The 25391-nt window shown below is 41.4% G+C and overlaps 1 protein-coding gene across 1 annotated transcript in view; it reads left to right on the top strand.

The window, feature by feature from the left end:
- LOC306978598 (transcription factor COE2-like) overlaps nt 1-25391 on the top strand; it is a gene marked incomplete at its 3' end in the record, with an annotated part of 61669 nt that overhangs the window by 5730 nt on the left and 30548 nt on the right. Inside the window, exons 2-6 of the mRNA XM_079577238.1 lie at nt 1133-1289; nt 11145-11202; nt 15311-15366; nt 16573-16646; nt 19565-19633. Of these exons, the coding sequence (XP_079433364.1) occupies nt 1133-1289; nt 11145-11202; nt 15311-15366; nt 16573-16646; nt 19565-19633 (414 nt within the window). The remainder of the gene's footprint in view (nt 1-1132; nt 1290-11144; nt 11203-15310; nt 15367-16572; nt 16647-19564; nt 19634-25391) is intronic.

Genomic DNA, 25391 nt, shown 5'->3' with positions numbered 1-25391 from the left:
TTACAGATTACTCAGAAATACGTGAATGTGCCAAGGCAACACTTCAGCCATGTTTTTAATGAGGGACTGACAGAATAACATGATGGAAAGCTTGAAAAAGTCCATTTTGCAGAATACCCCCCCGAACCCCACTCTAAGCAGAGAGTAATTAAAAATACATAAAAAATTGGACCCACCAAATCGATTTTTTCCCAGCCCTAGTTCAGTCTTTACTATTTAAGTGTGTTTGACTTCTTTAGGGTTTCTGGTAGGTTTTCATCTGTCGCTATGGTTACGAGCACATTCCATCCAGAAAACCTGCCACAAACTGTAAAAGAATCTGAGATGACATTTATCCAGAGGCGACCGGGATGGAAAGCAAAGCCCCCACAGCCCCCTTAAAGGAACAGGCCCCCGTTCTTAGACGAGTTTAAGTGCATTTTCTCCACTTCAGCTTTACCCAAATCTAACAGGTTAAAGCCTCTAGGTCTTTGTAGTGCCTCATTTGAAAGCTAAGACTCGTTTTTTTCCCTTGTGTTGTTCTCACTGTTTTGGTCCAATCCACTCTCCTCGCTTTGAAAACTTACAGACTATCACTTTAATGTCACTTTTTCTGCTCTTTTTTGTCGCTACTTCGAAGGAGAAGCTAGATTTGGGTAAAGCCGAACTGGAGAAACACAAACTCGGCACGGTGGCGCAGCGGTTAGCGCTCACGCCTCGCAGCTAGAAGGTCCTGGGTTCGATTCCCACCTGGACGGGGCCTTTCTGTGTGGAGTTTGCATGTTCTCCCCGTGTCTGCGTTGGTTTCCTCCGGTTTCCACCACCACTAAAAACATGTACAATAGATTCCCCTCTGGGGCCAGGACTCCTCTGAAAAAGAGATTCTCAATCTCAGTGGGACTAAACTGGTTAAATAAAGGTCAATATTAAATAATAAATCATTTCCTGCCAGTCTTTTGGTTCAGATAAAAACAGAGGGATGGACGTGTCTGAGCCTGTTGGAGCGAATCTTCAGCCCGTCACCATATCTGACCCTGTCTCTGTGTGTGTGTGTGTGTGTGTGTGTGCGCGTGTGTGTGTGTGTGTGTGTGTGTGTGTGTGTGTGTGTGTGTGTGTGTCCGTGTGTGTGTGCCCGTGTGTGTTCTTCCCCCAGCGGAGTGGCCATCTCCCGGGCGCACTTCGAGAAGCAGCCTCCCTCCAACCTCCGCAAGTCCAACTTCTTCCACTTCGTGCTGGCGCTGTACGACCGGCACGGGCAGCCGGTGGAGATCGAGCGCACGGCCTTCGTGGACTTCGTGGAGCACGAGAAGGTGAGTCCGATCGTGCCCTTCAGCAAGACACTTCTCACGACGTTGCTGCTTTGGCTTCTGTTTGGATGTTTTTGGAGCTCAGAGACCCAGGACACTCAGATAAACTCAGCTGATGGAACAAACCTGAGCTAAAGGAAGTGACATCACTGAGCTAAAGGAAGTGACATCACTGAGCTAAAGGAAGTGACATCACTGAGCTAAAGGAAGTGACATCACTGAGCTAAAGGAAGTGACATCACTGAGCTAAAGGAAGGGACATCACTGGGCTAAAGGAAGTGACATCACTGAGCTAAAGGAAGTGACATCACTGAGCTAAAGGAAGTGACATCACTGAGCTACAGGAAGTGACATCACTGAGCTAAAGGAAGTGACACCACTGAGCTAAAGGAAGTGACATCACTGAGCTAAAGGAAGTGACTTCACTGAGCTAAAGAAAGTGACTTCACTGAGCTAAAGGAAGTGACATCACAGAGCTAAAGGAAGTGACATCACTGAGCTAAAGGAAGTGACATCACTGAGCTAAAGGAAGGGACATCACTGGGCTAAAGGAAGTGACATCACTGAGCTAAAGGAAGTGACATCACTGAGCTAAAGGAAGTGACATCACTGAGCTAAAGGAAGTGACATCACTGAGCTACAGGAAGTGACATCACTGAGCTAAAGGAAGTGACACCACTGAGCTAAAGGAAGTGACATCACTGAGCTAAAGGAAGTGACATCACTGAGCTAAAGGAAGTGACTTCACTGAGCTAAAGAAAGTGACTTCACTGAGCTAAAGGAAGTGACATCACAGAGCTAAAGGAAGTGACATCACTGAACTAATGGAAGTGACATCACTGAGCTAAAGGAAGTGACATCACTGAGCTAAAGGAAGTGACATCACTGAGCTAAAGGAAGTGACATCACAGAGCTGCACTGCAAAAAGTACCCAACTAAAAACAAGGAAAAACATCTTAAAATTAGACATTTTGTCTTGTTTTAAGGACAAAATTCTGCCAATGGGGTCAGCATTTTTTTCTTGCTAAGAATTCTTATTTCTAGAATATTTTTCTCATCATAAAACAAGAAAGAAACACTAAATTTAGGCAAATAAATAGCTAGAATTAAGCAAAATGTCCTCAGAAAATTGAATAATTTAAGGAAAACATTCTTATTTAGTGAAAAATTGTAGATATTTTACTTAAATGTTGCTTGATTTAAGTAAAATGTTCTAAATTAAACACATTTTTGAGCAAAATGTTCTTAATAAATACTAATATTTAAGGAAAGTATTCCCCGCGTCCTGAAGACCCGCCTCCATGATGTGAAGCCGCCCACTTTAAAGAATGGAATGTTTTTTCTCTCTGTGAGAATCAGTTCTTACATTAAGAGTTGTTGATCTTAGTTTTTCTTAAAATAAGAAAAATATTCTTTGTCTAAAACTGAAGAAGATTCAAAAAGTTTTTCTTTCTTGTTACAAGAAAAATTATCATGTTTTTTGCAAATTTATCTGAACAAGAAATGGCCAGATTTTATTTCCTAAAACAAGATTTTTTTTCTCAAGAAAACGTTGCTCGGCAAAACATTATTACTTTTTAGGGAAAAAATAAGAACTTATTTCTTAAAGTAAGACATTTTTTACTTGCTTAGAATCCACTTTTTGCAGTGTAAAGGAAGTGACATCACTGAGCTAAAGGAAGTGACATCACTAATGAAAAGGGAAGTCGTGTTTCATGCACCGATGTATCCTTGGTATATTAGCCACATGCTAATAACCAAAGGGACACAGGCCTCCAACTTGAACCAATGAACCAGACGACTTGAACATTGGTGAGTGATGATGTAGGTGCCTGACCACGCCCACATCTGACCACGCCCACATCTGACCACGCCCACATCTGACCACGCCCACTTTTGACCAAGGCGAGGCGAGGTTCCTATAGTTTTGTTTACCGTGGCCTTGGTGAAGTTGAGGCAGTGCGATTATGGAGCAGTATGTAAGGACTCACCAGAATGTGCTGCTGTGTCTGGGGGGGTCAAAGGGCACTGGAATAGAACCCTCAGCCCGAGGAGGGGGGGGGGGAGGGGGGGGTGTTGATGGACACGTAGGGACAGAGGCGAGGCTGGACCTGAAGGACAGAGAGAAAGAGGAACTGTGGATTCACAAACATGATTAAAGTGATCGTAATGTTATTATTTACTGAGAGGGCGGGGCATGGTCGGCACCAGCACTTTAACCATACTTAGTTTACGATATTGATACTGAACGATACTTTTTCTGATACTAAAAATGTGTTATCCAGAACCAGAAAACAGAACAACAATGTGTGGAAGATCTGCACAATATTAGGTTCATCTCTAGTGTCAAGAAATGAGAGGAAATTGGGAAAAATTGTGGCAAAAATAAGGAAAATTTGTGGGAATTTTTTGTGTGGAAATAGAGAAAATATTGGTAGTAAAAATGAAGGGAAAAATTGCGCAAAAATGGGGTAAAAAGGTGAGTTTTGTCGGCCTTAGCTCCTGGCATTATGACATCATCACATTCTAAATCGTGAACGCCACCTATACACGCCTCTCAGTCATGTGGCTTTTGTTTTTATGGCGGCCATTTTGAATACCTAAGTAGAATTACGCAGCACTACAACATGTAACAATATCTCTACTCAGGATGAAAATGAAAAATAACTGATCGACAGTGACATTTTTATGACTCGTGATCGTTGCTGAAGAAGAAAACAGTAAAAACTCGGCCCCAGAGACGCACGTTTATGTGACGACACCAGTGAGTCAGTGTTTAAACTGCTCAAGAGATTAGCATGCTACCGGTTAGCATGGAAAGCCCTGAACCACAAACATCTGGCCTTGGATACAACGTGTGACAGAGGTCAGAGGTCAGAGCTGTTACTGTAGTATGTGAGCCACACGTGTGATTATCGTGTTGAAGTCATTGACAGTTGCTAACCGGTAGCATGCTAACGTCTTGAGCAGCTTCAACACTGACTCGGACTCTGTTGACATGACAAACTGTAAAAATCACAGATAAAGGTTTTCTGTTTCCTCTTTGATGTGTTCACTTAGTCTTCAGATTGAGGCAGATCTTTAGTAAATCCTGCTGTCGCTATAGGACGGAGCTGCTACGTCTGAGCCACATTCACTGGTTTCTTCACATAAACCTGCGTCTCTGGGCTGAGTTTTGATTAACCTCTTAACTCCCGCCTGAACCGAGAGGATCTTTTTCCTCACGGCGTCAGATATTTTTTCCATCATTTTTTTGTTGGGTATTCAACTCATTTTTGTAACTTTTTTTTTCATTTTTTTATCAAATTTTTGTCATTTTTTTGTCATTTTTTTGTCATTTTTTGTCATTTTTTCGTCAAATTTTTATCAATTTTTTGTCATATTTTTGTTATTTTTTTGTCATATTTTGTAACATTTTTGTCATTTTTTCGTCAATTTTTGGTCAATTTCTAGTAACATTTTTGCCACTTTTTTTTTATCAATTTTTGTCATTTTTTTTGTCGTTTTTTTGTCAAATTTTTATCACATTTTGGTCACTTTTTCGTCAAAGTTTTATCAACTTTTTGTAAAGTTTTGTCAAATTTTTATCAATTTTTTGTAATTTTTTAATCAAATTTTTGTAATTTTTTAATCAAATTTCTGTCATTTTTTTTGTCATTTTTTTGTCATTTTTTTGTCATTTTTTTTCTCACTTTTTTGTCACATTTCCATCATTGTTTTCGTCTCAGTTTTGTTGCTATTTTCACAGCTTTTTCCCAGAATGTTTTGGATTGGGGTAAAGCCAAACTGGAGAAAAATGTGCTCGGTTCAGGCGGGAGTTAAGGGGTTAAGAGTCCATAAAAATACCGCTCAGTCAGTGTCTTTCACTTATATCCTGAGTAGAGATATTGCTACATGTTGTACTTCGGTATTCAAAATGGCCGCCGGAACGATGCGTGATGTCATTAGAAACGTATGTATGGGCTGAAAACTAAGATTTGGATATGGATGGTGGGGGTTAAGGGTTTGTGATGAGTTGGAGGTTCTTTACAGCCTCCTGAACTTCCCCTGAGGAACCACAGCACAAACCCTGAAGCTCAGGTTCAGAATCTAAACGAGGAGAATCCGACTGAAGCTGAACTCCCGCCTGAACCGAGAGGATCTTTTTCCTCACGGCATCAGATTTTTTTTCCTTCATTTTTTTGTTTTGTATTCAACTCATTTTTGTAAGTTTTTTTGTCATTTTTTTAATCATTTTTTGTCACATTTCTGTCACGTTTTTTGTCAATTTTTTAATCAATTTGTTGTCATATTTTGTCAAATTTTTATCAAATTTTTGTAAAGTTTTGTCAAATTTTTCATCACATTTTTGTCATTTTTTGTCACATTTTTGTCACGTTTTTTGTCATTTTTTTAATACATTTTTTGTCATATTTTGTCAAATTTTTATCAATTTTTATCATTTTTTTTATAATTTTTTGTCAAATTTTCATCACATTTTGGTCATTTTTTCGTCAAATGTTTATCAATTTTTTGTAAAGTTTTGTCAAATTTTTATCACATTTTTTGTCACATTTTTGTCAATTTTGCATAATTTTTTTAAATCACATTTTTGTCATTTTTTCGTCCATTTTTCATCAAATTTTTGTCATATTTTTTGCCATTTTTTCATCAATTTTTCGTCACTTTTTTGTCAAAGTTTTCTCACTTTTTTGTCACTTCATCCTTGTTTTCGTCTCAGTTTTGCTGCTATTTCCACAGCTTTTTCCCAGAAGCTTTTGGATTGGGGTAAAGCACAAACTGGAGAAAAAGGTGCTCGGTTCAGGTGGGAGTTAAGGGGTTAAGAGTCCATAAAAATACCGCTCAGTCAGTGTCTTTCACTTATATCCTGAGTAGAGATATTGTTCCATGTTGTAGTACTGCATAATTGTACTTCGGTATTCAAAATGGCCGCCGGAACGATGCGTGATGTCATTGGAAATGCATGTGTGGGCTTATTTTTTTTTTTGTATTCAACTCATTTTTGTAACTTTATTTGTCATTTTTTTTGTCATTTTTTGTCACATTTTTTGTCACATTTTTTGTCACATTTTTTGTCACATTTTTTGTCACATTTTTTGTCACATTTTTTGTCACATTTTGTCATTATTTTGTCATTTTTTGTCACATTTTTGTCATTTTTTGGTCAAATTTTTTAAACAAATTTTTTGTCATTTTTTGTTACATTTTGGTCATTTTTTAGTCACATTTTTATCACATTTTTGTCATTTTTTTGTCATATTTTTGTCATTTTTTGTCACATTTTTGTCATTATTTTGTCATATTTTTGTCATTTTTTGTCACATTTTTGTCATTTTTTTGTCATATTTTTGTCATTTTTTGTCACATTTTTGTCATTTTTTCGTCAAACTTTTATCTAATTTTTGTCAATTTCTTGTTTTTGTCTCAGTTTTGTTGCAGCTTTTGGATTGGGGTAAAGCACAAACTGGAGAAAAGGTGCTCGGTTCAGGTGGGAGTTAAGAGTCCATAAAAATACCACTCAGTCAGTCGTCTTTCACTTATATCCTGAGTAGAGATATTGCTCCATGTTGTACTACTGCATAATTGTACTTCGCTATTCAAAATGGCCGCCACAAACCCTGAAGCTCGGGTTCAGAATCTAAACGAGGAGAATCCGACTGAAGCTGAACTCCTGCGTCCGTGGTTTAATCCGGGGAAACTTCGCTAACTGCTCTTCGCTTTCATCGCCTCGTTTACGCCTTCGCCGCCGGCCGTAAACTCCGTATTTGTAACGAGCCGTTGCCACCCGTCACTCACATCCCTCCAAAGTTCTCACCTCGCCCCCCCCCCCCCCTCTGTTCTTCTTCTTCTTCTCCTCCTCCTCCTCCTCGTCTTCTCCCTGGGTTTAGCGGACCAGAGAGCATTCCTCAGAGACCACTTAGAAAGACCATGGAGGTATGGAGGAGCCGGACAGGAGGAGGAGGAGGAGGAGGAGGCCCGGGCGAGCGTTCACCGGGGGAGGGGGGGGGGACGGGCTGTCAAGGTCCGCTGGTGCTGCCGCTCCGCTCTCGACTTGAACTTTTTCATCGAGCCCTTTTTCTCTAAAGATCTGAAAAGTCCAGCGCGGCTCGATTCGTGAGGTCGTGGGGAAGTTTGAACGGAGCGAGTTCCATCTCAGCTTCCTGGTTTTTGTGAAGTTCAGGCTCCGCTAACGAGGAGCTAACGAGGAGCTAACGAGGAGCTAACGAGGGGCCGACGGGCTGATGAGCTTTACTGAGGCAGATGAGGAGGTTTTCACTCAGATGTTCTCAGTAAAACCAACAGATTTCGATCGACGACTTTAATATCTGGCCTAACTTTGCACGAGGTTGACCCAGGGCCGGACTGGGACTGAAAAACGGCCCTGGACTCTGACCGGCCTGGCCCAAATTAGCGTAAATGCGACACTTCTTGACCGAAGAGCAACAGAGTAATGCCTGATTTGACTTTTTTTTAGTGTGTTTTCGTCACTTTTTCGTCACTTTTTGTGTTTTTTTGGGGGGGGATTTGTTGTTTTTCATAGCTTTTTTTCGTTGTTTTGTGATGTTTTTGTCATGTTTTCACTTTTTGTGTTGTTTTGTTGCTTTGTAGTTGTGTTTTCGGCACATTATTGTTGTGTTTTTGGGGGATTTTTTGTTGGTTTTTCATAGCTTTTTATCGTTGCTTTTTTTGTTGCTTTTCCGGCACATTTTCGTTCCGTTTTCCATCCTCGTCGCTATTTTGATGCTTTTCTTTTAAGCTTTTAGATTTAGGTAAAGCTCGGTTAAGGCGCGGGAGGAGAGGAGAAAATCGAGAGGCCGGACTGGCCCTAGAGCCGGTGGCCCTTCTGTGCTCTTCCAGAATGAACATATGGCCAGTCCGCCCCTGGGTTATTAACCCCGTAACTCCCACCTGAACCGAGCACATTTCCTCCAGTTTGGCTTTACCCCAATCCAAAAGCTTCTGGAAAAAAGCTGTGAAAATAGCGACAGAACTGAGATGAAAACAATGATGGAAATGGGACAAAAAAGTGAGAAAACTTTGACAAAAATGTGACAAAAATTGACAAAAAAATTATTCAAAAAAAATGACAGAGTTGAATAAATAAACCCGTGTGAAGATGCGGTGACTTACTTTAACCTCTTAACTCCCGCCTGAACCGAGAGCATTTTCTCCATTTCAGCTTTACCCAAATCCTGCAGGCCAGTGTAACTCCTCATTTGAAAGCTAAGATCTACAAAACTCATCTAAATGGATCTTTTTCCTCACGTCATCAGATTTTTTTCCATCTTTTTTTGGGGGGGTATGCAACTCATTTTTGTAACTTTTTTGTCATTTTTGTTTTCATTTTTGTCATTTTTTTGGTCTTTTTTTGTCATTTTTCCATAGATGTTTTGTCACTCTTTGTCACACTTCTGTCATTTTGTCGTAATTTTTTGTGTCATTTTTTTAAACAATTTTTTTTTTCAAATTATTGTCATTTTTTTTGGTCATTATTTTGTCTTTTTTTGTCTTTTTTTGTCACTTTTTGTCACGCTTTTGTCGTAATTTTTTGTGTCATTTTTGTCAAATTTTTATCAAATTTTTGTCAATTTTTTTGACATTTTTGGCACGTTTTCATCAATTTTTGTCATTTTTTTGTTAAATTATTGTACATTTTTTGTGAGACAATTTTATCATTTTTCTGTCATTTTTTGATCACATTTTTTGTAATTTTTTTTGTCACATTTTTGTAATTTTTTCGTAAATTTTTTTATCAAATTTTTGGCATTTTTTTGTTACATTTTGGTCATTTTTTGTCATTTTTTTAAAAATTTCTTTGACATTTTTTTGTCATTTTTTTGTCATTTTTTTGTGACATTTTTGCCACTTTTTCAGCCATTTTTCATCACTTTTTTGTCACATTTCCATCATTGTTTTCATCTCAGTTTTGTTGCTATTTTCACACCTTTTTTCCAGAAGCTTTTGGATTTGGGTAAAGCCAAACTGGACAAAATGTGCTCGGTTCAGGTGGGAGTTAAGGGGTTAAAACCTCAGCGACGCAGCAGGAACAGCCTCTGTGTTTAACGAACGTGTCGACTGTGAAACATCAAACCAATCGTCCAAACTCTTTCTGAATATTTGACCGATTCACTTGCTCCACATCAGGATCTGACGGCTCCATTTTCCTTTAGCTCCATTAGCCAGAACAATAGACGGCATGTGCGGCTTGCCCGGATACCTCCTTGTTTGTCCCTTCCTTGTTTCCTGTAGCTCCTCTTGTCACTCCTCCTCTTGTTGGCTCTTCAGTGCCTCAGAAGAAGAGTCTCAAATGTCTTCAGCTCATGAGCTCCTGTTTATTTTTAAAACGCTGCTTCTTCAGGACCGTTATGAACTCTCTCACAGTAAAAACAAAACAAAAAAAACAGCTGTACCGAGAGTGAGGAAGGTTGCTGCTTGTTTACACGTCGCCATGACGTCAATGCCTTTATGTTCATTTCTAAACTGGTTTTAACCACAGGAACCGGAGGATCTCTTTACCATCAGCCTCCTCAACCTCTCCATCTCTTCTTCTTCTTCTTCTTCTTCTTCTACTACTTCTTTTTCTTCTTTTTCTTCTTTTTTTTCTTTTTCTTCTTCTTTTTCTTCTTCTTCAACTTCTTTTTTTAAATTTCTTTTTTCTTTTTCTTCTACTTCTTCTTCTTCTTGTTCTTCTACTTCTTTTTTTAAATTTCTTTTTTCTTTTTCTTCTACTTCTTCTTTTTCTTTTTCTTCTTCTTTTTCTTCTTCTTTTTTTTCTTCTTCTTTTTCTTCTTCTTCTTCTACTTCTTTTTTAAATTTATTTTTTCTTTTTCTTCTACTTCTACTTCTTCTTTTTTTTCTTTTTCTTCTACTTTTTTTTCTTTTTCTTCTTTTTCTTCTTCTTCTTGTTCTTCTACTTCTTTTTTCTTTTTCTTCTACTTCTTCTTCTTCTTTTTTTTCTTTTTCTTCTTTTTCTTCTTCTTTTTCTTCTTCTTCTTTTTTTCTTTTTCTTCTTCTTCCTCTTCTACTTCTTCTTCTTCTACTTCTTTTTCTTCCTCTTCTTCTTTTCTTCTTCTTTTTCTTCTTTTTCTTCTTCTTCTTGTTCTTCTACTTCTTTTTTCTTTTTCTTCTACTTCTTCTTCTTCTTTTTCTTCTTTTTCTTCTTCTTCTTCTTCTTCTTCTTTTTTTCTTTTTCTTTTTCTTCTTCTTCCTCTTCTACTTCTTCTTCTTCTACTTCTTTTTCTTCCTCTTCTTCTTTTCTTCTTCTTTTTCTTCTTTTTCTTCTTCTTCTTCTTCTTCTTCTTCTTCTTTTTCTTCTTTTTCTTCTTCTTCTACTTTTTCTTCTTCTTCTACTTTTTCTTCTTCTTCTTCTTCTTCTTCTTCTTCTTTTTCTTCTTTTTCTTCTTCTTCTACTTTTTCTTCTTCTTCTACTTTTTCTTCTTCTTCTTCTTCTTCTTCTTCTTCTTTTTCTTCTTTTTCTTCTTCTTCTACTTTTTCTTCTTCTTCTACTTTTTCTTCTTCTTCTTCTTCTTCTTCTTCTTCTTCTTTTTCTTCTTTTTCTTCTTCTTCTACTTTTTCTTCTTCTTCTACTTCTTCTTCTTCTTCTTCTTCTTCTTCTTCACCCTCTCCCGTGTTACACCAGGGCACAAGGGCCGAAGCACTAAAGTTTATCCGATCACAGAGTTTCAAACAGACGTTATATCTCAATAAATAACTCATTAAAAGAAATAAAAAGACGTTCAGCTGCAGTTTTGGGCTGAGATGATCCTCATTTTCTTCCTCATTTACCTCAGAAATGTTTGTAAAATACACTCGGCTTGTTTGTTTCTGACTTCTTTGTGTCTTGTCTTTGCGGCGCAGACGGGGGAAAAGTCCAACAACGGCACGCACTACAAACTGCAGCTGCTCTACAGTAACGGTGAGTCCTGACGAGTGTGGGTGAACCCAAAGCCCGGACGAGTGTGGGTGAACCAGAGTCCTGACGAGTGTGGGTAAACCCTCCTCTGTGGAACATGCACGTCCCGCTCCCTGGGCACTTCCGCATCAGCGTCCCCTGAGCCCCCCCCCCCCCCGCACCCATGGGAGCGCACATAAAAGGAGACGCCCCGCGAGCTCGCACCCACGAGGGGGCAGCCTCCCCCCCCCCACCCCGCCCCCCCCCAGGCCCATCAAAGCCGCTCCCCGTGCACTTTGATGTGAGGAACAGGATCCTAAAGGCGAGAAATCCTTCACCAGCGCCGAGGATCCAGAGTGTTCAAGTCGTGTTCAGCGGAGTTATTAAGGACCCACTGCTAATGCCCCCCCCCCCCAACAGAGCCCCCACTGGACCATAACAGAGCCCCCACAACCACAACAGAGCCCCCACTGGACCACAGACTGTGCTCGGGCTCCGGGAGCTGAGGGGTGTGTTGGGTCGGGTCACAGTTCTGTGTTCAGAGTCTTTCACAGCAGCGTTAGTGTCGTCGACTCAAATATTCAAGTATTTCCTTTGGTTTCGCTCAGATCGTTTCAATCCACGGGAAAAGCAGCGGCTCTGATCTGTGTTCACGAGGAGCAGCTCCAAGAAGCCTGGAATAAATATAATTATAATCAATATGATCAATGCAAAGTCGAATAAAAATTAAAATAAAATTCAGCTTCTTCCTGGGCAGGAGATATTTCACTTTTATGTTGTTTAACCTGAAGCTCAACTGTTTATGGAAACTAATCCAGCCAAATGTGTTTAAGTGCAGGATCATTTTCTGTAGGTCTGAAAATTATGAATAGAACCTTAACAGTTTGGCTTTACCCCAATCCAAAAGCTTCTGGAAAAAATGTGAGAAAATAGCGATGAAAAATTGATGAAAAAGTGGCAAAAATGTCACAAAAATGTCACAAGAAATTGACAAAAAATTGAAGAAAAAATTATAAAATTTGACAAAAATGTGACAAAAAAATGACAAAAATGTGATAAAAATTTGAAAAAAACATAAAAATGTAACAAAAAAATGACAAAAATGTGATAAAAATGTGAAAAAAACAAAATAAAATAATAAAAATAATACTTTTTAAGCAGCAGGTGCGGCATGTGTGGCTAATGAGTCTGAGAAAAAAGTAGGTTCAGTAACTCTCCACTCAGGTTCACAAATATTGATGGATGTTTTTAAGAGTTTTTTATGTTTTTTTCTCACATATTTCAGTTTGCTACGACCTGGAAGCGGAAGTCGTGCTGCCACACTAAACAAACGTTTTGTCTTGTCGCCATAGATACAGACGGCATCTCGTCATAGAAGGGGGCGTGGCTTCGCCGAGGGGGAAAATAGAATCTTTAGAGAAACACAATTTTTCACTCTTTTTAACTATTTTCTGGTGGAATATGAACTTATTTATCAAACAAATAAAGTCAAGCGTAAATCAGGCCCATATGGATATTTTCTCACAGCAGATTGTTCAGTAGAGGTGAAAAAACGGCAGTTGTAGCAAGCGCTAGCTAGCCGTTAGCATTAGCCCGATGCTAACATGTAGCATCAAGTTAGCATTCTCCGTTATTCATGTATTTATGGGCTGTTGAACCACTTTGCTCCTCCCCATGTCTTTGTATCTTTATTTAGTAGAAACTATGTTCATAATTCAGCGTTTGTTATAGTAGTTTTTGAATAATTAGAGAAAATGTTTATTTATCTATAGATAATCGCCCATATATGGTCATTTTTGAAAACAGTTAAGGGGAAAACGATTTTGAAAAAATAAACATTTTCTCTAATTATTCAAAAACGACTTTAACAAATGCTGAATTATGAACATAGTTTCTACTAAATAAAGATACAAAGACATGGGGAGGAGCAAAGTGGTTCCACAGCCCATAAATACATGAATAACGGAGAATGCTAACTTGATGCTACATGTTAGCATCGGGCTAATGCTAACGGTTAGCTAGCGCTTGCTACAACTGCCGTTTTTTCACTTCTACAGAACAATCTGCTGTGAGAAAATATCCATATGGGCCTGATTTACACTTTATTTATGTGATAAATAAGTTCATATTCCACCAGGAAATGGCTAAAAAGAGCGAAAAATTGTGTTTCTCTAAAGATTCTATTTTCCCCCTCGGTGAAGCCACGCCCCCTTCTATGACGAGATGCCGTCTGTATCTATTGTCGCCTTGTCGTCAGTTACAAAACGTTTCCATGGCGACAAGGCAAAAGTGACTTCATTTTGTTCTGCAGCTCAGGGTGCAAGAACAAGAAGATCTTGCGTCTTGTGAAGTATGAATGAGCCTTTAACCGCAAGTTTGCTCACATTTTAAATATTAAATATCGATATTGAGATAATAATAAAAATAATAATAATCATCATCATCTGTTGGATTTATATTGTGTTTTTCAAGACACCCAAAGCCTTATAGAGATATTCAGTTTTAATGCCAGTTGAAATAAATTGAACAACGTCGCCATTTTGAATCGAACCGATCCCGCCTCAGGTGCCGAACACCCGAATGGTTCATCCGCGCGTTGCTCCAGAGCCGCGGGCAGGAGAGAGCGCCCCCTTGAGAGTGCGTGGAGGTAAAGCGGGCGCTCTTCCCGTAGTTCTGACGCGCCTCAGATCTCCTGTTCGTTTGTCAGCTCGCCGCGGTTCAGGTGTGACCGAGGAGACGTCTCACGGCCGATTACACACGCTCGCACTAATGCGGGGGATACATCTGCCCGCCGCCGCCGCTGCAGCGCTGAGCTCAGGGAGGGGGGGCATGAGGGGGGGGGGGGGGGGCGTGGGGGGGGGGGGGGGGGGGGGCGTGAGAACAGGCCCGGGAGAAAACAACACAGAGAAATCATCAGACAATCCCCAAAAGAAAAAGAAAAAAACGAGAGGAAAACATGAATCTGTCGTCTGTCGCCGTCGAAAAGGAAAACACGGGAGATGAAAGACGGGCGGCTTGTGGCGCTCGGATTTCACTGCGGAAAACAACGGTTCGAATTCAGATATGTCAGTGGTGAGGGTCGTAATGTGTTGCTTTAATTCATTTGATCAAAGGGCTGAAAGAACTAATCGGTTTTAGATACAGCTTTTATGCTTTTTCTTGTATATACAGAGTGAAAACGAGCAAAAATTGCTACTTCTGTTTTCAACCCCTTAACCCTCGCCTTAAAGGAACAGGCCACCACTTTTACATACTGAGATATGTTCTTACCTGAGCTGTGACGAGTTCTTTAGGACCTGTCTGATCTTCCCCCGTGCCTTCAGTCACGTTAGCGCAGACGGCGTTAGCATTTAGCCTCTCCCTCTCTCCTCTATAGCTCCAAAACAGGTCAAGATAGAAGCTACCAAGCTCTTCCACGTTTTCCCTATTTAAATATGGTTACGTGAAGTGTTCCACTACAAAGTATAATTACACACAATTAAACAATGTGGATTTTCTATGCGGATAAAAGGGGGAACTATATTATAAGGTGTAATAATACCAGGAGTAATTTGGCATTTCGAACTACTCCTGGTATTTTTACGCCTTACAATATAGTCCCCCCTTTTATCCACTTAGAAAATCCACTTCTTGGCAGCTTCTATCTTGACCTGTTTTGGAGCTATAGAGGAGAGAGGGAGGGGCTAAATGCTAACGCCGTCTGCGCTGTGTTTACGTGACTGAAGGCACGGGGGAAGATCAGACAGGTCCTGAAGAACTCGTCAAAGCTCAGGTAAGAACATATCTCAGTATGTAAAAACGGTGGCCTGTTCCTTTAACCGAGCACATATCCTCCAGTTTTACCCAAATCTAAAAGCTCCTGGACTGAAGCTACACAGCCCATCATTTCTTTATTTGAATTGACAGTGCACATTCATCCAAGTGTGTTTTTTTTTTCAACATGTAAATGTGCCGGAGTTAGTCATGAAGGCTCATTTTCATGGCAGGGGATCTGGAGGAGTCTCTGTGAACGAGTGTGGGTCATCACCGCACTTTGAAGAAGCTTGGAGAGTGTGCGATGTCTGAGTTGTGTCTTGTATTCCTGACGGTGTGTGTTGTGTTGTTGACGGTGTGTGTGTTTTTGTCTCTGCAGGAGTTCGGACGGAGCAGGACCTGTACGCTCGCCTCATCGACTCCGTCACCAAACAGGTGTGTGTGCGCCTCGTCTAAGCTTCGAAACAAGTTGAGAAAAGATGGACGAAAAAGTGATAAGAATTCGACCAAAAAATGCGAATAATTTGACGAAAAAGTGACAAAAATTTGACGAAAAAGTGAGAAAAATTTGATGAAAAATGGAGGAAAAAATGGACGAAAAAGTGATAAGAATTCAACCAAAAAATGCGAATAATTTGACGAAAAAGTGACTTGAATTGAGGAAATGTTTCTTGTTTTGAGCGGTTTTCACTCATTTAGACACTTTTCCTGATCGGACCGAGTTTCCTTTGCTTGTTTGAGGACATTTCAGACCAGTTCTAGGGTAAATCTCGCTTGAAATAAGAAAGTAATGAGCCAATGAGATAAGACCGATTTTCTTGCCCCACTGGCAAAGAAAATGACCTGAAATAAGGACGAAACGTATCGAAACGAGTTGAGAAAAAATGGATGAAAAAGTGACGAAAAAGTGACAAAAAATTGACGAAAAAGTGAGAAAATTTGATGAAAAATTGAGGAAAAAATGGACGAAAAAGTGATAAGAATTCGACCAAAAAATGCGAATAATTTGACGAAAAAGTGACTTGAATTGAGGAAATGTTTCTTGTTTTGAGCGGTTTTCACTCATTTAGACACTTTTCCTGATCGGACCGAGTTTGCTTTGCTTGTTTGAGGACATTTCAGACCAGTTCTAGGGTAAATCTGGCTTGAAATAAGAAAGTAAAATTGCCAATGAGATAAGACCAATTTTCTTTCCCCATTGGCAAAGAAAATGACCTGAAATAAGGACGAAACGTATCGAAACAAGTTGAGAAAAAATGGACGAAAAAGTGATAAGAATTCGACCAAAAAATGCGAATAATTTGACGAAAAAGTGACTTGAATTGAGAATTAAGGACGAAACGTATTGAAACGAGTCAGAAACATCTCAGAACAAGTGAAATAATCTTGGACAAATGCCCAACAACTTCTTAACTAGTCAGAACAACTAAAATGTGGATTATTGTGCTCAAATACTGATCTAGTTCATTACTTTTTGCAGTGTGGTTAACACGCTAGTCAGAAACTCACACCCACTGGGGATTCTAAGAGATAGATCATCCAGCTAACACATTGTATCCCCTCTGCGCCTCCTCTGCGCCTCCTCTGCGCCTCCTCTGCGCCTCCCGTCCTTCATCTCTCCCTCTCCCTCTTCCTCCTCAGGCCATCGCGTACGAGGGCCAGAACAAGAACCCGGAGATGTGCCGCGTGCTGCTCACTCACGAGGTCATGTGCAGGTCAGTGTTCTCCTCCAGGGCGTCCCAACACAAACACACAAACAAACAAACAAACAAACAGACTCAGAGTTAGCACAGACCCCCCCCCCCTCGCCCCCCCCCCTCCAGGCCTCCGGATCCTGGGACTACCCTGGGTCTGGTCCCCGGGTCACTCTCGGTGTGGCAGATGCCCGGGCGGACTCACAGCTGGTTAATAACACAGGCCTATAGGCTGAAGGCCGAGCCCGTCACAGCTGGGGAGTGGGCCGACTGGGGGGGGGGACGGGGGCTGGGGGGGGGCGGGCCGGCAGATGGTTCAGGGCGGGAGGGGGGCACTTTTGTTCGGAGGCGACGGGAGCCTTCACCAGTTGAGCTAAACGGCATCAATAAAGTCAAATGCTTGAAAATCGGGATTGACGATTTTATCCCGATGTTTGTTTACCGATATAAAGCGCATGGGGGAAAAGTTCGGAAACACTTTATTTACCTGTTGTTTTTCCTTTTATTTCAAGACTATTTACACGGTAGATTCTCACTGGAGGCATTTGAAAGCTAAGACCTACAAAACTGAGCAAAAATGTCCCTTGAGTTGTTGCCGTGTTGACTTTTTGTTGACGCTTTGTGGACTCATCCTTCTAAAAAACACTCTCAGGTAATGGCCGGCCGATATTGTTTTGGCCGATGCCGATATGCGCGGCCGATATTTTTGCCCCGATCTTTCCAAACATCTGGTCTATAATCCTGTAAGAACATAAATACTCGGCCTCTCCGGGAGGGTCCGAGTTTCTGTCCCTGCTTTGATTAGCCGCCGTTAGCATTAGCGTACTCCTGCTAGCCGCGGGATTTAGCGTAGCGATGCACAATACATTTGCGGAGGTTAAAACTCACTTAGAGACTGAATTCTCCAGGTTCAGAGCTTTAAAATGACAAACGGGCTCATGCTCACGGAGGTTTAGTGGAACTTAAGCTAACTCGCGGCTAACCAGTTTTCAGCGCGATGTTTCTCGGTTCCCCTGAGGCCGAGGAAGCTGTGGGAGGATTTATAGCGTTTCATTTGTAAACCGTGGATGTTCCTCCAGGTGCCAGGAGTAAAAAGCCCAGTGAAAATATCCACACTGCAAAAAGTGCCCGACTAAAAACAAGGGAAAAAAATCTTAAAATAAGACATTTTGTTTTGTTTTAAGGACAAAATTCTGCCAATGGGGTCAGTGTTTTTTTCTTGCTAAGAATTCTTATTTCTAGAATATTTTCTCATCATAAAACAAGAAAGAAACACTAAATTTAAGCAAATAAAAAGCTAGAATTAAGCAAAATGTCCTCAGAAAATGGAATAATTTAAGGAAAACATTCTTATTTAGTGAGAAATTGTGGATATTTTACTTAAATGTTGCTTGATTTAAGTAAAATGTTCTAAATTACTCACATTTTTGAGCAAAATGTTGTTAATAAATACTAATATTTAAGGAAAGTATTGCCGCGCCCGGAGACCCGCCTCCATGATGTGGAGCCAGGCTGATGGTCAGAATCACCTGGAGGATTCACCTATTGTACATGTTTTTAGTGGCAGACACGGGGAGAACATGCTCCACACAGAAAGGCCCCGTCCTGGTGGGAATCGAACCCGGGACCTTCGAGCTGTGAAGCTGAGGCTCTAACCGCTGTGCCACCGAGCCGCCCACTTTAAAGAATGGAATGTTTTATCTCTCTGTGAGAAGCAGTTCTTACATTAAGAGTTGTTGATCTTAGTTTGTCTTAAAATAAGAAAAAATATTCTTTGTCTAAAACTGAGATTCAAAAAGTTTTTCTTTCTTGTTTTTAGCAAATTTATCTGAACAAGAAATGGCTGGATTTTATTTCCTAAAACAAGATTTTTTTTCTCAAGAAAACTTTGCGGCAAAACATTATTACTTTTTAGGGAAAAAAATAAGAACTTATTTCTTAAAGTAAGACATTTTTTACTTGCTTAGAATCCACTTTTTGCAGTGCATACACTACAAAAAGTAAATATCAAGCATTGGCTTAAATGACCTGAATTGAGGAAATGTTTCTTGTTTTGAGCGGTTTTCACTCATTTAGACACTTTTCCTGATCGGACCGAGTTTACTTTGCTTGTTTGAGGACATTTCAGACCAGTTCTAGGGTAAATCTGGCTTGAAATAAGAAAGTAAAATTGCCAATGAGATAAAAAGACCAACTTTCTTTCCCCATTGGCAAAGAAAATGACCTGAAATAAGGACGAAATGTATCGAAACGAGTCAGAAACATCTCAGAACAAGTGAAATAATCTGGGACAAACGCCCAACAACTTCTTAACCAGTCAAAACAGCTAAAATTTGGATTATTTTGCTCAAATTGAGATGTTTATACTGATCTAGTTAAATACTTTTTGCAGTGCATAGACTTTTGGATTAAATAATAATAATATCAAGGGTTTGCTAATGAAGCTAGCCTCCATCTTGACTAAAACAAACTTTATCTAAAAAAGAAAACAGAAAGAGAACGCGTGGCCTGCTCCGGGGCAGGGGCGGCAGATGGTTTGGGGAGGGGGGGGGGGCACCTTTGTTATGCAGCGGAGGGGACAGGAGTGCTGACGAATGCTCCGTGTGCGCGGGGCGGCCCGGGCGGGTCGGGGGGCGGGTCGGGGGGGGGGGGGCGTCCGATTTGATTTGGAAATCAATGTGACAGATTGCCGGGCGGCTTTTCCCCCTCAAATGCTCTCTCTCTGTTTGTCGGCGTGTTGTTGTACCTTCCCCCCCCCCCCCCCCCTCCACTCCCCGCGCCCCCTCTTTTGTGCGGAGCCCCTCCCCTCGCCGGGCCCCTCCTTTGTGGGGGCCGACAGCGGGGCGAGCGGCTGGCGGAGGACGGGGGGGGGGCAGGAGCATGTGGTGGCTGCCCCTCCTGTTGACTTTTCTCCGTGTCTTTGTGCCGTTTGTTCTCAGCCGCTGTTGCGAGAAGAAAAGCTGTGGAAACCGAAACGAGACGCCCTCCGACCCCGTCATCATCGACAGGTAGGAGACCCGACACGCCCCCCCCCCAGCCCACACACGCCCCCCCCCCCCCCCCCCCCCCCACACACGGTCAAGCACACTCACAGCTACGAGGCACTGGAGAGGCTTGGTGAATGTTTCCTGCTCAGGTCGAGAGTCCTTCAAACCTGCGCTGTTTTACAGGTGGTGTTTTCTACATGGGGGGTCTGGATGAACTCCCCCAGAATACTTAATATAAAAGAAAGACAATGTTTTCGATGCTTTTTGAAACATTTGAATGTAGTTTCAGCGTCTGTTGTTGGGAGTTGTATTTATCAGAATCATTGGGCCAGAGACTGTTTTCTGGAGGACCACATTTGGCCCGCGGGCCTATTGTTGCCGGTCCCCGGTCTGTTGAATGGACACTGCTTGGAGAGCTATAGACCCTTTAATTGTTTGTAAACATTCCGGGTTTAGCTGGAGGCAGGAAGTTAGATTCCTGATCTATTTCCATTGGGCCTGTTGTCATGGTAACGATAAACAAATGTTTAACTGTTTTTGGAAATATCAAATAAACCTTATTTTATCGTCTGTAATGTTGTTCCTCTTGGTCTCGCACCTTAAGCCACAACAGGACCACATTATTTAGTTGTAGTTTTACACTTATAATCGCTAGTTTTAGTTTAATCTTATTTCTCTTGATCACTTCCTGCCTCCAGATGATGTCACTGATGATGTCAGCAGTTAAAGGGTCTATAATGTGGATTAGTAGATTTTTTTTTAACTCAAACTCGTTGGACTCGTTGGCTGCACGATGTTGAAGTGCGACACGTCTGTGAGGCTCTCAGTCGTGCAGGAGTCGTCCATCTACAGTGAAGGTTCTCGAGTCGTCTACTAGAGCATTGGTTCTCAACCTGGGGGTCGGGACTCCCAAGGGGGTCGCGAGACAAATTTGGGGGGTCGCCAGATCATGTAGATAAAATATACTTTTCTTAGCATATAATATTATATTTTATTGACGCTTTTGTGTGCTATTATACCAGAGTGTCATTATATGTTTGTATTTTGATTTATTTTATTTTAGCCATTTGTTTTTTTTCTTTGTTTTTTAAGAATTGTGTAGGCTAATGATGCGATTTCTCACGGTGTGACCCAAGCGGGAGGTCACGAACCCCTTTAACTGTTATAATGGGGGTCGCGGCTCCAAAAGGTTGAGAACCACTGTACTAGAGCACAGAAGAACCTTCACTGGAGACAAAATCGTTTTAACTGGACCTCGAGTCTGCAATAAAGGTTGATGATGATGAAGAACCTGCCATAAAGATAAGATTATTGCGATGTTTCACTAAACCATTTCAACACGATAGGTTCCATTCTAAGTGAACACAAACTGAAAGTTACTCGTGTTTTACCAAATTGTGTCAAGAAAACTTACAAAAACACGACATCAGCAGCACAAGACGAAGAGAAGTTTAAAACTAGAGAACTAGAGTCAGACCTGGAAGCTCAGCCGGGACGGGCCTGGCAGGACTCGGACGGGAGACTGTTTGGTAACACCGGGAAGCCTGGGGTGAATGTAGTGTGAGTGAGTGGTGGGGGGTCGGAGGGGCCGATGGCGCAGACTGGTTGCCTCGCTTCTGTCAGTCTACCCCAGGGCAGCTGTGGCTACAATAGTAGCTTACCACCACCGAGTATGGGGTGAATGAATAATGTAAAGCGTCTCTGAGTGTCCAGAAAAGCGCGATATAAAACCAATACATTATTAACTTGACCAGAACTTTTACACATTTGCAAATTCAAAGCATGTTTGGCAGTTTGATAAAAACCATGTTGAGTCTGATGAAGACTTTAGTGACGATATATCGTGGCTTCTGGCGATACCGATATCGCATCACTGAATATCACGATACGATATTTGATTTACGCTTCAGCCCTAATTCATGCTCTGTCTCCACATCAAGGTCTCGAGTTCTTTTCCCAAACCGCTCGGGGCCTTTCTTACAGTTTGGCACTCACTCAAACATGTACAATAGGGACCACTCTTGAACCAGGATGAGTTTTGACCTTGATTAGACCTTTATTCCTGCTTATTATCCGGCTCTTCACAACGTAAGTAGAAGCTCCGTTGATTTGAATGGGATTTCCCAACGTTCTACCGGTCATTATTTTCTGTTAAAGGACCTCTGAGAAAAATAATTTCTTGTTGGTGCTTTCATATCACTCTGCGCGTACGTAGTAGCGACACTATCTGTCCCGTCACTGAGAGAGAAGTCGGGGAATCGCTCGTGAAGTTAGCGTGAGTCTGACTTTCAACTTACCCAGAGATTCACCACCATTCCTCCAACTGCGCCTTCAGCTAAGTAGCTAGGCTAGCTGCTAGCCTTGCTGCTTCTAGCCTAGCCAAACGTTGCCGAGCAACGCGCAAACTTTTGGGAACTATTTGTCGCGGAAGTCATTAAATAAACCTTTCGGCCTTCATAAAAGTGTACGAAGTTTATGTTGTGTGTGTTCAGTTTGCAAATGGCCGAATAATAAGCGGATAATGTATAGAACGCTGGTCATTATCGGTAAAATAAGAACCTTCAGGGCGAAACAAGACCGGTTCGCCCTGTCGGTGCTTATTTTCCCGATAATGACCAGCGTTCTATACATTATCCCTTACTTGTTTCAGAAAGAAAACCCTCCTTTAGCGTTGACGTAGTTCTGACTCTGTGAAACGTTCAGAAACATTGTGAGTTCAGGCGTCGGATCCTCTTGTTCGCTGTAAATCTCTTCTCTCCGTGGTCAGTTTTCTCTCGGTTTTCTCTTCCCCCCCGTGGTCGGTCCGGGTTCTCCCCCCGTGGTCGGTCCGGGTTCCCCCCCCGTGCTCGGTCCGCCCCCCCCCGTCCCGCCGCCCCTGCCCTCCTCACACATGTGCTAAACGTTGCGCTGACAGAGCGCTGGGCCGCGTTAATGGGCCGCTGTGTGGGCCGGCACGTCCGGGCCATTCCTCAGCCGCTCGCGCTTTGTACTCGCCTGATTTACTCCGTGTGCCGCCCGCACACGCTACATACGTGTAAATTCACTGAGCGTGGAATCGCGCACTCCGGGTTTTAAGATTTTACACTTTGTGAAGCTCGATAAATCAAAACCCAGACACTGTGTGGATTTATCTCCCTGAAGCCGAAGGATCTGGGGCTCATCTTGCTCTCTGATTGGATCACAGGGGCTCATCCTGCTCTCTGATTGGATCACAGGGGCTCATCCTGCTCTCTGATTGGATCACAGGGGCTCATCCTGCTCTCTGATTGGATCACGGTCTCAGGGTCTGCAGAGTCAGATTTAAGACTTTTTAAGACCTTTTTAAGAGCACAAAATCTCAAAAATAAGACCTGTTTTTGAACAATATATAAATGGACTGTAAACAAAATCGCTGTCACAAAAATCCTAGTGTCAAACTGTTGTTTCTGATTTCACAGTGGGATGTACAAATGTAAGAACTTAATTTTTCACATTTAACAACCGTTCAAGTTTTAACAACCTTATCCCATAAAAAGAATATTGAGATTGAATAATTACTCACAATTATCGACAACATATATTTAGTTTGTGTATTTAAAATGCTTTGTAATACTTGAGCTGGTTAAACATTCACTGTTTCTAAAAATAAAAGCAGCTTTTACTCGTTTGCAAAGAACAAAACACTGTCAACTTTACAACTAATGAATTATCATAATTATTTTAATGATATTATTATTAGTCCAGAATCTAGTCCAGGTTTTCTGTTTTCTAGACTTGTTTGTCAGATGTTTTGATGAACAAACTGAGAAACGTGTTTCTAAAGTAACAGGACTTTCTCTTTCCTTCTGGAAAGGAGCGTTCGCTTTGTGTTTCCCAACATTTGGACAAACTTTATTGGGATTTCTGCCGTTCATGACCTTGAGTTGGATATTTACAGTGAAGGATTATCTCCACGTTGTTTCATATCCCTTGTGTTGCCTTCGCGGGTCATTTTGACCCGCTGTCATGGTCCACATCTGTCACTGTCCACCATGACCCACCAGGACACGGCCGAGGCAAACGCCAAGAAACACAGACACCGGGAGAGATTCAGAAAACACCTACAGAACAGAAATGTTTCACGGATGTTAAACTTCATCACATCAGCTCGATAAAGGCGTCACTAAAGTTAAAAGTGCAAAGTGTGTTTTGTCCCGTTTAAGGTGAGACGCTGCAGGTCCAGTAACCGTCAGTTGCTCCGCCTCAATTTTAAACTAGGCTCTTTAGAATGTTGTGATGTCACGTGAACGCAGCCTATTGATTGGTTCAGTGTAAATTTTGACTAAAATTTAGACTAAAATATTTAGTCTTAATTTTAGTTAAAGTGATATTTTTGTGACTAAAATTGGACTAAAACTAAATTAAAAGTTTCTCATGAGACTAAAACTGTGACTAAAATGTCCAGATATTTGAGTCGACTAAAATCAGACTAAATAAAAATGAAAAGGAGAGACTAAAATCATCCAAACTTGTATTGAGCGTCTGAAAGAGCCTCAGATCATGTTTAAAGGATCAGCTCTGAGCTTTGTTCATGTGGAGCAGAAACATGAAGCAGAGGAACAACATTAAATATGATTATAATGAATATTATAAATATAAGTCGACTAAATTAGTCTTAAATGCAGTCGACTAAAACTAGACTAAAATTGAAAAGTTTTTTTTAGACTAAATCTCGACTAAAATGACATTACATTTGAGTCAAAAGACTAAGACTAAAATAATATATGTTGTCAAAATTAACACTGGGTTGGTTAAGAGGTAAATCTGGAATATCTGGTTCCCCGACTTAAGCGAGAGCCATTTTGTTTTTCTCTTTCTTCACCTGCACCTCTGGATCCTCACATCTGCTCAGCACCGACAGACAGTCCCCGCTAATGTCTGCGTGTGAGGGCACGTTCTCGCCGCGTTCTCGCCGTCTCCTGGAGGAGCTCCTATAGGACGTCAAGTGGACTTTGTGTTGGCCGCTCAGTTCAGCCTGGCTGCTCCGCTGACAGGACATCTCTGAGGAGCTCGCCTCAGGAGCGCCTCACACGGCGGAGGAGGAGAGGGGAGGAGCTTCAGGAGGGCCGTGATCGTGGAGATTCTGGAGAAGAACCGGCCCCGGAACGTTTTACATTCACAGGAGCTGATTTAGGAGAATTATGAGCAACGTGGCCCAGACCAGGGGCAGGGGATCAGTGTTTGCTCAGTGTTCACACGGAAGAGGAACATCCGCTCTTCACACAGGGGTTTAAGTCAAGGTTTTTAGCGAGTTTCCTTCTTAACATCTCAGTTTTCGGACCCCGTGCGATGGTTTTTTGATCAGGTTTTGTCGTGAGGCGGAGAAAACCCGGACGTTTCCCTCAGGTCACTCAGAAGCATTGACAGATTTGAGCTCCTCGTGTCCTGAAAGGCTCCGCGATGAAGCTTTAATCCAAACGTGGGATTTCTCCTTCTGAGAGAGAAATGTGACGCCCTCGGTGCAAAACTTTAGGGCTTTAGGGTTTTCTCTAAACAAGGTTTTTTAGTCGCTCCTACAGACTCTGAACGTTCTTGTTTAATCTCTGATTCCCATGTTCTTACCCCTTAGTTTTTTACAGATTATTATTATTTCTTTTTTTAACTTATGATTATTCAAAAACTAAACAAGTTACAAAATCCCTCTTTGTTGCCAATATGTCAATAAAATAAAACCATACATTTAGATTCACTGAAAACATCTCGCCTGGGAATCAATCAATCAATCAATCAATCAATCAATCAATCAATCAATCAATCAATC

This window comes from Gobius niger, assembly GCF_951799975.1.
Source record: "Gobius niger genome assembly, chromosome: 1".
NCBI lineage: Eukaryota > Metazoa > Chordata > Actinopteri > Gobiiformes > Gobiidae > Gobius > Gobius niger.
Note: the sequence above shows the minus strand (reverse complement) of the source record. Positions and strands in the feature narration are given on the sequence as shown.